Genomic DNA, 12,871 nt, shown 5'->3' with positions numbered 1-12,871 from the left:
GTATCCATGGAAGACAACACCCTTAAGTTAGCTTCTGGAAAATCCTTTGGAAATGCTTTTGTGGTTTCTTTTCAGCCAGAGGCAGACAACTGGAAGTTAAATCAAACAAAAATGTTGTGTGTTTTTCTGGCAGTATCAAGCCATGAGTAAGCATGTACGTACTGCTTACTCATATACTTCCAACTGCAGTTACTACACCACTCTTACTGGACCAAGAGTCCTGTGCATAACTGAACTTCCCTGTCAGCTCCTTGGCAAGGAGGGAGCCATCTTCATGGCACTTTTTTTTTTTTGTTTGTTTTTCCAATGTTCTGCCTTTTAGGGTAAAAGCTCATTAGCTGTACCACTCACATCTTTCATGAGAAACTGAATATATGATCCTGGGCAGAAGTGCTGCACTCTTGTGTTGCTCTGGCTAGCTCAGATGTTGATCCACAGTAGTGCGTTGTGTAATACAGGTGTGTCCCAGGTAGGTAGGCCAAGTGAACTGAAGTGGGATGGTGCTAGGTACCATACTGTATTGCAGCCTTTTTATTTCTTCTTATTATTTTTTATTACTGATGTTCAGAGGGAACCTCTTCTGTTTCTGTTTGTGGCCATTGCCTCTTGTTCTATCACTGAACACCACTGAAGAGAGCCTGGCTCCATCTTTGCACACTTCTCTTGTATTTCTGTGCATTGTTGAGATTATCCTCCCCTACCTCTGAGCCTTTTCTTCTCAATGTTTCTTCATAGAGAGACAGAGATGTTCCAGCCCCATAATTGCTTACACAGCCTTTTGGGGGCCATGGACTATTTTCAGTATGTCCATGTATCTCTTATACCAAATGGGAAACCCAGAACTGGACCCAGTACTCCAGGTGTGGCCTCACCAGCGCTGGTTGGATCACCTCCCTCAGTCTGCTGGCAACACTGCATCTACTAATGCAGTCAAACATATCATTGGTTATTTCATGTTCAACTTAGTGTCCATCAGGACACCAGGGTTCTTTATATCAGCCACTCCTGCAACCTTGGTGTAATTTGAAAACTTGCTGAAAGTATGCTATGTCCCATTGTCTAATTAGTGAAGATGTTAAATAGCATCAGACCCAATACTGAATCCTGGGGTAGTCTGCTAGTTACCACATTTCAAATTGGCTTTGTGCTGCTGATCATCACCCTCTGGGCACAGCCATTCTGCCAGTTTTTCTGTCTCTGCTCATCCTGCCCACATGTGAACAAGTTGTCAATTAGTATCATCCAGGAGACAGTGTTAAAAGCCTTCTTGAACTTTTATCATAAGCTAGCTGGGTCTGTTTTGGTAGGTTCCATTTATGTTCTTTCTTTCCCATTTAATATTCTTCAGGCTTTTGAGAGACAGAGAAAAAAGTGTTAGCAGTCATAACTGCTTGTGGGGCCAGATGTTTGTATTAAAACTGATGCACTGGTAGGCTTGACAGGCTATCTTTGTATGACAGTGTGATGAAGTGAAACACATTTTTACCTTTTGGGTAACTCATTCTGTGTAGATTTAGTGGAACCTATAGTATTGGCTGTGCTGCCTTACTTGTTCAAAAGAAAAGTATTTAAAAATTAGAATGTATATAAACTACAAAACACATATAGCATACAAAAAATTGAACGTATGTTTCTTATGAAAAAAATTTAGGTAATTCTTTTATTTTATACCTATTTCTTGCTAGGTCATATTTATTCATGATGTTTCTTCCACTTATCGAGTACCAGTCCTGTTGGAGGAGCAAGGCATTATTAAGTATTTTAAACAGAGGTTAAATTTACCCATTGATGACCAGCCAAGTGATCTTCTACTGAAATGGAAGAAAATGGCTGACAGGTATTCTAATTCCTGCTGCTTTTTCTAGAAGTGTTTTAATACAAGTTAGGCTTTTAACTGCTGTGAAGTCACCAACTGGACTGGGGTCAATAGCATGCTGCTTGATCAACCTGGGTTGAATGACCTGGGTTTAAAAACATTAGCAGTTTTGTGATTTTTAGATGATGTTTTGTGAATGTAAAGAAAAAGCAAACTGTTAAAATGTTTTCTTTGTGTATATTGGTGTAATAACTAAAAGATTTGGTTTCAACAGATATGAGAGGCTGCTGAAGGTGTGTTCCATAGCTCTCGTTGGGAAGTACACAAAACTAAGTGATTGCTATGCATCTGTTTTCAAGGCTCTGGAACACTCTGCACTGGCAATTAATCACAAACTGGATTTAATGGTGAGAATATTTCTGGATTTTCCTTTCACGAATACTTTGAATAAACTCTACTAGTTTCCATCATTTTAGGCAACGTTAATTCATGTGGAAATTAGGAAATTAATCATGCAGATAAGCACAGACTTGATGAGCATCTCATTTTTTAAAGGAAGTGTTTATAGATTTAATTATCTTATTTGGAACTAAACTTATCTGAAAGGAATGCTGTAATTACCTAAAACTGGATCTGATAAAAAAGCGGATTTTAATTGAAAATTTCTATTTACTATGAAAGGTGATTTTCACATATTCTTATGAGAATGCTAATTATGTTAATGAGATTAGCTTCAAGACAGGATAAAATAGGTAAATTGAAAAGCCGTTGAGTTTCTTTTTAAAATCCAGTGCCAGAAGCTGTTGTTCTTAATTTCATTTAATACTCTGAGAGCTGTGCATTTTATCTTCAGCAGGATTCTAATGATATCACAATTGGGCCATAACTGTAGTTTCTCCAAAATAGCAGTTCCTTGAATAAAGGAGTATTTAGGGATCTAATTTGTCTTATTTTAATGAGAATAGAAAGTTAAGCTACATGGGGAAAAACTGTTATCAGCTTTCTTTCTGGTTTAATTATCAGTTTCCATTGTGGAGTTCTGTTGCTAGGGAGGGCAGGTCTGGGGCAGAAAAGCAGGATGGAAGTGTGGATTGTCAGCACTGAATAGGTACAGAAGACATGTTAGCAACTTGAAATAGCAAAACAGTAATAAATGGTCATGAAGAATCATCAGTGACAGAGTCTTTTAGAGTGATTTGTTGCATAAGATAAATTGATCAAAATGTGCAGTTGAAGGCTATACTGCACTTGGTAGGTTTTGGTCTCTGCCTGCCTCTGATTGGAGCAAGTTTGTGTGTTTATGCACTTTGGTAACATTCAAAGGGTCATTCAAATGTCCTCACATAATGAATGTCATTAACATCCAGATGCTGCTAAAGGCAGCAGGCCAGAGACATTGCCATCGTTCTGTTGCCTCAGTCCCTCTACCCCCCATAGAAGTAATGGAAGCATATAACAACCAGAGGTGCTTATGTACTTTAATGAAGTATAGACTAATGAATATGTGGAAGTCCTGTTTACAGTGATATTTTCAATATCTTTTGTGAGAGATTCCATAAACCATCAACACTGAGTTATAAAGAAGTGTCTTGTATTAGAAACCCATTTGCTTGAGGTCACAGGAGTGTTACCATTTCAGGTGATTTCAGTGGCTTGGTGGAACAAGATAACCAGTTAGGTTTTGTACCTTTCCATCCTGCTTGGTTCTCAGGGACTGTTAATCAGATGGTGAAGTACTTGCAGCAGCTTGTGATGATGTAGAGTATACTTTTCACAGTTGCTTGTGTTGTTGTGAGCTCTGAAATCACCCTGTGTTTTTCTCACTGGCTCATTCTACTGCTTGTCAGGCCCATTAGCCAGCTGTGGATATAGAACTTTTTTTTTTCTGGAGAACTTCTTTACTGTAGAGAGAGATGGGTTGATTTATTTTCTGGGGAGAGGAATGAGGCCCTTCCTATCAAAAGAAAAGATAAAAAACCCTAGAAACTCCTTATTTTAATGTCCTTCTACTCTTGTCCTCTCTAAGTTATCACAGAATCATAGAGTGGTTTGGGCTGGAGAGGACCATAACGATCACCTAGTTCCAACCACTCTGAATGGATTGGGATATCTCCCACTAGACCAGGTTGCTCAAAGCCCCATCCAACCTGACCTTGAACATTTATAAGGATGAGGCATTCACACTTTTCTGGGCAACCTGTTGCAGTGTCTCACCACCCTCACAGTGAAGAATTTCTTCCTAATGCCAAACCTAAATCTAACTTCTTATAGTTTAAAGACATTGCCCCTTGCCCTATCACTACATGCTTTTGTAAAAAGTCCCTCCCCATTTTTTCTGTAGACCCCTTCACATATTGGAAAGCTTCTCTGAGGTCTCAGTGGAGCCTTTTCTCTTCTCCAGGCTTAACAACCCCCAACTGTGTCAGCTTGTCCTTGTAGGAGTGGTCCTTAAGCCCTCTGATCATCTTCCTGGCCCTCCTCTGGACTCACTCCAGTAGGTCCATGTTGTTTTTCTGTTGGGGGGCTCCAGAACTGGACACAATACTCCAGGTGGGCTCTCACAAGAGTGAAGTAGAGAGAGAGAATTGCCTCCCTTGACCTGCTGGTCACGCTGCTTTTGATGATACAGTTTTGACATTCTGGGCTGCAAGCACACATTGCTGGCTCATGTTGAATTTTTCATCAAGCAGCACCCTCAAGTCCTTCTCAAGGCTGTTCTCGAACCATTCTCTGCCCAACCTGTGCTTGTACTTGGGGTTGTGCTGACCCAGGTGCAGGGACCTTGCCCTTGTTTACCTCATGCAGTTTGCATGGGCCCCCCTCTCAAGCCTGTCTTCGTGTTTAATAAGAGGTAATATTTTTCTACGTTCTAAGGAGCTTACACATAGTGTTCACTGGTAAAAAAAGTATCTCTGCAATTGTAAGGACTAGCAGAATTCAAGCAAACTATGTGTTTATGTGACTAAGAAGCTAATTGGTAGGTATCCCAAAAAAAAGCCCCAAAATCTGGCCCATGAAACTCAGTTTAGGGAAAAAATAGCTTATGTTTTAAGGCTTAAGCTGTCTCCTTTGCCTTGAAGGGAAGGGGGAGGTGGTATCATGAAGGAAAAGAAAAAATAATATTTTAGGAAATAGGTAAGTTTTACTCCATAATGTTTTCTATGATTCACATGCACATGTAGCTGGGAAGTACTCAAAGCATTTGGACACACACACGTATGAGAGCAGACAGGATGCATGCCAGAGTGCTGACACCATCTGGCTGGTGTCATTGTGAGGTCACTCTCCCATCAGCTTTGAAGGGTCATAGTAATTGGTGGAAGTTCTTGGTGACTTTAATAAGGGCAAATGTTGCACCAAACTTCAAAAAAGCCAAAAGGGAGGATCCCAGGAAATGGCAGGTGGTCAGCCTCACCTCATTCCCAGGGAAGATTGTGGAGCAAATATTCCAAGAAGTTGTTTCCATGTGCGTGAAAAACAGGAAAGTGAGAAGAGACAGAATCAATCGCTGGAGATGTTGAGATTCTGACTGGAAATGACCCCAGGCAATCTCTTCTAATTTGACCCAATTTGGTCAACCCCCTGGGGGTTGGGAGAGATTCCTCACAAGGCCCTTTTCAACCTACATTATTCTTTCACTAAATAGTGTTTTGTACTGGCAGCTGCACAGTGGGAAATGAAAATTTTTATATGTAAAATAACTTTGCTTTTAGAAGAAAACCTGAAGGGCACCAAGTCTGCAAATGCTCAGTTAGCTTTGTGTGCAGCTAGTGTTAATTTTGGTGGAGCTTTTGCATTGTCATGTCAATCAATACTTGCTGTACCTCCAGTATGGTGCTGACATGTGGACAGACAAGGGCTTCTACTGTATTTAGTTGCATGTGCTAACCTTATTTTTAGTGTTTTTGTCCAAAGACTCCCTGTATAATCTTGTGTTTTGAAGGGACTGTTTAATATTGTATGTGGCATCTAGCTCATAAACCAACATCCACATCTGACTGACAAAATCTTCATGCTGCTTGAAGTGATAGATGTGCTGCCTCAATATTTTTGGCAGGGAAACCCAATTAACTTCAACAGTAATTAGCTTCCCTTTCCAACCACGCAGCATGACAAGCTGTCCTTTTAGTTTATAGTATCCTGTCCTACTAGTATAGAGTAACAACAATCATGAGTAGTTATTTTTCTGTTGTATTTTTTATGCCTTTTGGGGTGTGGAAAAAGTATAAAATGTTTGCTAGAAGGCAACCCTATCTGGAAAACTTTCATCAGTCGGACTGGTTTCATTTTTCCACACACAAATTTGAGTTCTGTCATTTCAGGTGATTTTTTTGGACTCTAGAGAAGGATGCTATTAATTATGCTGAGAAAAAGACTGACAAAACAAAGAATCAGACTCTTGTAACGGGGAAATTAATTTGGAAACTTACAGGCTTGTCTTAATGTTTTTAAAAGGTGGTTATAAAGTGCATGCTACTCTTCTTTGGAAGAAAATACTATTTTATTGCATGCTTTTCTTTATTAGTACATAGATTCAACAGAACTTGAACGTTCTACAGAAGCTGAGAACTCTGTGAAATATCACCAGGCGTGGCACAAGCTGTGCAAAGCAGAGTAAGTGTCATTGTGTGTTTTGTATTCCAGATGCACACTGTAATATTTATTTCATGTGAAGAAAAATGCTTCAGTAAATCATTTCTCATTGACCCCACAAATGTCTCTGTTAAGAATTATCGCTAGAATTTCAATTTGTATTTGTAAAAGGATGTTGTTTGTTGTCAAAATGCATTTAATTTATTCTGTGTTACTTAGTGAAGTTTTGGTGGTAAGATCCTAGAGTAATGTATATGTAGCTAGTTTATTTAAGTAGTATGTATTTAAGCAGTGGGAATTTCACTGTGAAGCATGAGGTGATTGGATTAGAACTGAGGTGGGTAGATGAGACAACTCTCCAAATTTAGAGTTAGATTTTGTGCATTGTAGTTGCTTTGTTATAACCTCAAAAATGCTTCTTTATTTTGTATGGACTTCCTTTGCTGGCTTGATACTACATGTTGGTTGCTTTAAATATGGTTGTCATTACAGTGGAATTCTGGTCCCAGGAGGGTTTGGAATTAGGGGAACAGAAGGCAAACTTCAAGCTATCTCCTGGGCAAGAACAAAGAAAAAACCTTTCCTTGGTAAGATCGTTAGAATCAGAAATTATTCTGGTTTGAAGGTGTTAACAACCTAATTGATAGCAAGATGATTGATTTGAATAAAACCAAGCAAACAAACAAAAAACCCAAAAAACCCCAGCAACAACAAACATACACTAGGGAAGGATACTGTCTCAGGGAAGTATATGCTCTGTTGTGAATATTTGCCCAGTGAATAATACCCAGGGTCATAGTCACGTACTACATCTACTGTATAAAGAAAGAAGGAAAAGATTATCCGTAGCCCAATGGTTGTATTTTATGTGGAGAGCCTTTGCTTCCTATTGTAATTAAATCAGCATCATTAAAGATATTAATCAGTATGCAGAAAACATATCTGTCTTTGGACACATTTGTTATATTAAATAATTTTTTTGTTAACTTACTAGTATATTTTATTGTGATACAGTCTAAAGATTCCATATAGCCTGTAAGCTAAGTGGTGTTTGTGTAAGTGCCTCTGAAGCTTTGGTTCCTACTATACGATTTTTATCATTCTGTTAGTAACTGCTTTTGGCTGGTTGCCAAAGCAAAATTTGGATCTTGATTTACCCAGGCTTTCAGCTTGTGTTTGTCTTTACAGTAATTATTTGTAAAATAGATGAGAAAAAAAAAAAAGTTTCTGGAAGGGCTTAAAGCACATAATTGTGTCAGATGTATTTGCTGTGTGGCCAAGTTTGAAGAGTGAGTTTTCTATTGATCAGCCATTTTTGTTTCAGGTTGTTTGGTAACTCTGTGTATATACACTGAGTACTGAGATTTTAAGCAGTCAATCCAAGACAGAACAACAAGTCCTTTGTCCTTTTAAATTTTAGGTTTTTGTTTTTTCTTCTAGGAGTTTGCCTGGGAATGCAATTAGCAGTTGTGGAGTTTGCAAGAAACTGTTTGGATTGGAAAGGTGAGTTGAGTATGCTAGTGAGAATATGATCTGCTTAGAAGAAATTTTATTCTGTGTGTGAAAGGTGTATTTATTATTAGAACTACTATATAGATCCTATGATCATTAGATACTTAGCTCTTGCAACCTGATAATTTTTAGCTAAGCACTCTGTGCTACCTTTCTGTAGGAACTCTTATTATGTGATTACTTGTAACCTTGATCCAAGCAGTGTAGGAGGAAGTGTGCTTACAGCTGACCTCTAGTCTCTTTCTGGAATGTCAGGGTGGTGAGGAATAAAAAGTGAGAAGTGGTTTTCTCATTTGTTTTCATCAGGTGGAATAGCCAAATCATAGCCTTTGCAGTAGTATTATGAAGAGAATTAATTCACTGATGAATTTCTGCCACTAACAGCTAAGATGGATAGGTTTTTGAAGTAGGAAGAGGGAATATGTGAGGCTAAGGTCACATTCTTCCTGTGGTTGCTTCAAAGGTGGTGCAGGATGTTGGTCTTGTATGTTTCAACATACAAGATTTAGTTTTAATGCAAGACCAAAAGTGTCACAGAACTGTTAAAAAAAAAAAAAAAAAAAAAAAAAAAAAAAGTTGTAGTGCATGTAGAACAATGGAAATGTGTTTGTTTTGAATGTCTGTTTCAGATGCAAATTCTACAGAATTTGACCCAGACACAAAAGCCCCTGTTGTAAGTAATGATTTTTTTTCCCCCTGCATATGTTTTGTGAACTTGTCTTGAAAGTGAGGTGCATCCCTAGGGTGCAAGAAGGTAATCCACAGAGAGTCAAGATACTTGCTTTAATATCATAAAAGGCTACTTTTATAAACAGAAACATGTAAAATTACTTTAATTCTGTAGTATTACTCATACATGATTGGTTAACTAATTCTTTGCTTCTATTTAAAGTAAGGGTACTGAACAATTTCACTGTACATGCTCAAAGATTAGGGGTCTTTTTGTTAGTAGTGGTACTTCTAGGTGGATATTTTGGTATGTTAATACTACATTAATATGCTAATAGGATGTTAATATAGTTAGTCCAATTAGTCAGTGTTTTCTACCTAGTGCTCAAGGCTATAAACTATGGTAAGTTGTGGGGAGTACTCCCTTTCATCTGTCTCACAGGCCTATTTCTCAAGGACCGGATGTTGATTAGGGGTCTGTTTTTCTCTAATTCTTGCTATTTCAATGTTATGTAAACTGTTTTTATTCTGTGTGTCTCTCTGTAATTTTTTTTCCTGAAAATTTCTCTTCGTTAGTAAGCAATATCAAACATACATATTTTGTTAAAAAAGAAGTTACTTTTGTATAGTTAAGGTCTATCTACATTTTCATATGGTAGGAAATAAAGTGGAGTCTACTGTCCCTATTCAGTATTGTTTAAAAAGGTGTTTTCTTTTAATAGTCCTTTACCTTCACTTGCTTGCTTCTGTAGTTTTCCATAACTTTATTTTTGTAATTTTCTAATAGTTTCCATAGTTGTAGTCTGATGCTGGGAGTAGACAATAACGATCAGGTTTGCTTTACTAGAAAATAAAATATAAAGGGAAGCTGAAAAGTGTAGCACTAAGCTATTTCTGAAATATAAAAGTACATGAAAGGTTAAAGATTATATGGAAAGCTGTTGAAAAATTCTTGTCTTTACTTTGTATAAATAGCCACTAAACCATTCCTCCCCCATGTATCTCAGTCCTCCTTTTGACAAACATTTTAATGCTGTAGATGTGACAGGACACTGTATCCTATGTCAGTGGTAGAATGTTAGACTAAAGATATTGCAGGTGTTTCCTAGTCCAAGATATATAGTATTACATTGTATTAATAGTAGAAGTTAAAAATGATCAATAAGAAGGTTTTTTTTAAAGAAAATGAAAAAGAAAACTGTGAGAAATAAAGTCATATCTTGGTGTAAGATGTAGACATCTATTGTTGCAATAAATTAACTGGGTTGCTCTGTGACCTACTGGGTGACATACTGTTTCTGAATCAATTTCCCTCAAAAGAGTTTTGTTGGTATTTGTAAGTAAAAGGTATTTTTTCTACATCTGCTTAGTCTCTAAGGTGCTAAGAGGAGATTTTTAAAACATTTGACCTATTTGTCAGGGTTGTATGCATGGAAGAGAACATCTAGTCTCTGGATAAGAGACCTTCAGAGTTTTAGCATGAGACTTGCTGCTAAACCTTTGTGGTATTTGGAAATGTCCTTAGGTGAACAGAGGTAAACTTTGCATTTGACATCAAATTTATGAGTTTGTCATTGTGAGAGGTCTATTCCTTCACCCTTCTTGAATGTGTGTGAAGACATACTCTTTCTCTAGAGGGGTCAATTACATAACAGAAATATTTTGTAAAATGCAGAGGGTGTTGAAAGGTTACCATAAATTTTTTGGGAAGCAAGGATAATACAGAAGACCGATTCAGGGTCATCTTTGTTCCTTGTGCCTTTTATGTATAGTTTTATTTAACTTTTCATGACTGCATTTCAGCTGCTCACCTCAGGTACCTTTTTAGGATGCAGTCGTATCATAAGGAGGGGGTGAGTCACCCTTTCCAGCTCCTGGTTTCTCTCCATTATGCTAAGGGTTGCTTACAGCAGCTGGCTCTGTGGAGGTCCAGGCTTAGCTAAAGTCTGGATGCTTGTCTGCTGCAGCCCTACAAGGAGTTTCTTCTATTTCAGAAATTGCAGTGTGTATTAGTACACGCTTATACCTAGGGCAAAACCTTACTCTACATTTAATTAACTGGGTGATTTACAGTTTGTATTCAAGGACAAGTACGGTATATATGTTAAAGAGAAACTTAGTTGGACATAAAATTAAGAAAATAATGGAGTGGATATATATGGCATAGAAGATTAATACATTGTTTACAATTGAAGCATCATGTTTGCAGTATGTATCATGGTATTCTTTTGTTTTGAGCTACATTAAAGTTCTGGAATTGGTTATTACTGATCATATTTCAGCATCTCAATCTGATCCTTGACATCTCAGTTCTGGGGAAGAAACAGGTTTAAATTGTTCCACCATATAACTATAGCTGCTTCATAATCTATCTGAGCAGTTGATCTTGTACTATAAACTGTTTATATATTCTCTATAATAACAAATCAATAAAAACTGTTGGAAGAGAAGCAGATTAGTGAGGCTTGTGAACTACCAAACTGATGTAGATGTTTCATTATCCAAGAAAGCTAATGATGAAACACCCTATCAGCACTGGAAATAGGGTGTCACTTCTGTTGCTACTGAGTGGCTCAGCTGACTGTTGACTTAGGACCAAAGCAGTGTACTTTTCTTTTTGTTCCTGGTCCTTTGGAAACTGAAGAGGAAGAAGTGCACTGGTGAGGCAGTAGGGTGTTTTTCTGGGGGGGTTTGTTATGTTTGTTTTGTTTGTTTTGTTTGTTTGTTTTAAGAAAAAGGGAAAAAGACAAAAGTTCAGCCTGGGAACTCAGGGGCAACTATAAAATACACAGCTAGTTACATTGCTGCTTGATTTGCTAAGCGTTTAAATAGAATCATTGAATGTTTTGGGTTGGAAGGCACCTTAAAGAGCATCTGGTTCCAACCCCCCTGCATGGGCAGGGACACCTCCCACCAGACCAGGTTGCTCAGAGCCCCATCCAGCCTGGCCTTGAACACTGCCAGGGAGGGGCAGCCACAGCTTCCCTGGGCAACCTGTGCCTGTGTCTCACCACCCTCACAGTAAGAATGTTGTCTTAATGTCTAACCTGAATCTACTTTCTTCCACTTTAAAGCCATTACCCTTTCTCCTGTCAGTATACACCCTTGTAAAAAATCCCAACCCAGCTTTCCTCTAAGCCCCCTTCAAGTACTGGAAGGTTGCTCTAATGTCTCCTTGGAGCTTTCTCTTCTCCAGGCTGAACCACCCCAACTTTCTCATCAGGTACTCAGAATTGTACTCACCAAAGGTAATAGCTTATTCTAAACGACTTATAAAATATCTTGGTCTACTTTGACTCCCTTTTGTCTGCATCTATTGAAATTTGAACCTTTTTTTACAACCTGAGTAATCCTGTAACTGAGAATTAGGCTTCCAAAGGAAAAACAGGTGGCTGAAATAATGAAAAATTATTACTGGCAACTGTCTCTCAGTTGAAATAACACCAGTTTATTGTTCTAGAGAGGAATGTTGTCTGCATTAGTAAAAAGTTGTGAGCATTGTAAAAGGGTTTTATGTGATTAGGCAATTGTGACTGGTTCTTTATGAACAACAGTATCTGTGTAACTGAATGTGCAGATGTAGAGAGTTGCATGCAGTGCTGAATATCTGCTTCATTTTGGCTCTTCATCAGTTTCTACTGTCATTAGAACAATGTTGCTCAAACAGGGCTCTATAAAAGCACAGAGTAACTTTATATAGGTGGGAAACTCTGTAAGCCCAACAACTCTGTTGCTTGTTTTAGGGAATATTGATATCAATTGCATTGACATGTAAATGACTGCAAATATCATAAGGGTTATGATTTAAAAGACCTTGGGAAAAATAGTAGTCTCTGCATACAGAAATCATTACTTAATAATGTAAAACAGGTAAAATTGTGTTTTTAAAATATTGTAGGGGAAAATGATTCCTAAATCTGCATATCTATATGATGAAAACTTGAAGAAAATGAGAGCTAGATTTTGAGAATACTAATAAGCTGTGACTTGAAGGCTGTATTTGAGAGACTTGAAGTTGCTATTATGTATTTTTATTTAGGTTTAAATTTAAAAAGTGTACTATGGAAAAAAAAACCCCAAACCTCTGATATGGCAGTTATCTCTATTCACCCTACCACACCATCAAAATGCCCCCTTAAGATTTTGGTTTTGGTTTCTTTTTAACACAGGCTTGATTTAAGTAGGGAAAACAAGAGACAGGTACATGAACACTGATCACAGGTCTTCAGATTCTTGTTCTTGGTTGAATATTTGTAGGTCATCTTCCTATTAGATATTCTT

The 12,871-nt window shown here is 37.8% G+C and overlaps 1 protein-coding gene across 7 annotated transcripts in view; it reads left to right on the top strand.

Annotated features, from left to right (window-relative positions):
* CTPS2 (CTP synthase 2) overlaps positions 1–12,871 on the top strand; it is a 71,057-nt gene that overhangs the window by 13,193 nt on the left and 44,993 nt on the right. For all 7 annotated transcript variants that reach the window (XM_071748796.1, XM_071748814.1, XM_071748805.1 and 4 more), the window contains 6 exons: positions 1,686–1,837; positions 2,091–2,223; positions 6,342–6,430; positions 6,902–6,996; positions 7,850–7,912; positions 8,551–8,594. In XM_071748796.1, coding sequence (XP_071604897.1) covers positions 1,686–1,837; positions 2,091–2,223; positions 6,342–6,430; positions 6,902–6,996; positions 7,850–7,912; positions 8,551–8,594 — 576 coding nt within the window. The remainder of the gene's footprint in view (positions 1–1,685; positions 1,838–2,090; positions 2,224–6,341; positions 6,431–6,901; positions 6,997–7,849; positions 7,913–8,550; positions 8,595–12,871) is intronic.

This window comes from Heliangelus exortis, chromosome 1 (genome assembly GCF_036169615.1).
Source record: "Heliangelus exortis chromosome 1, bHelExo1.hap1, whole genome shotgun sequence".
Lineage (NCBI taxonomy): Eukaryota > Metazoa > Chordata > Aves > Apodiformes > Trochilidae > Heliangelus > Heliangelus exortis.
Note: the sequence above shows the minus strand (reverse complement) of the source record. Positions and strands in the feature narration are given on the sequence as shown.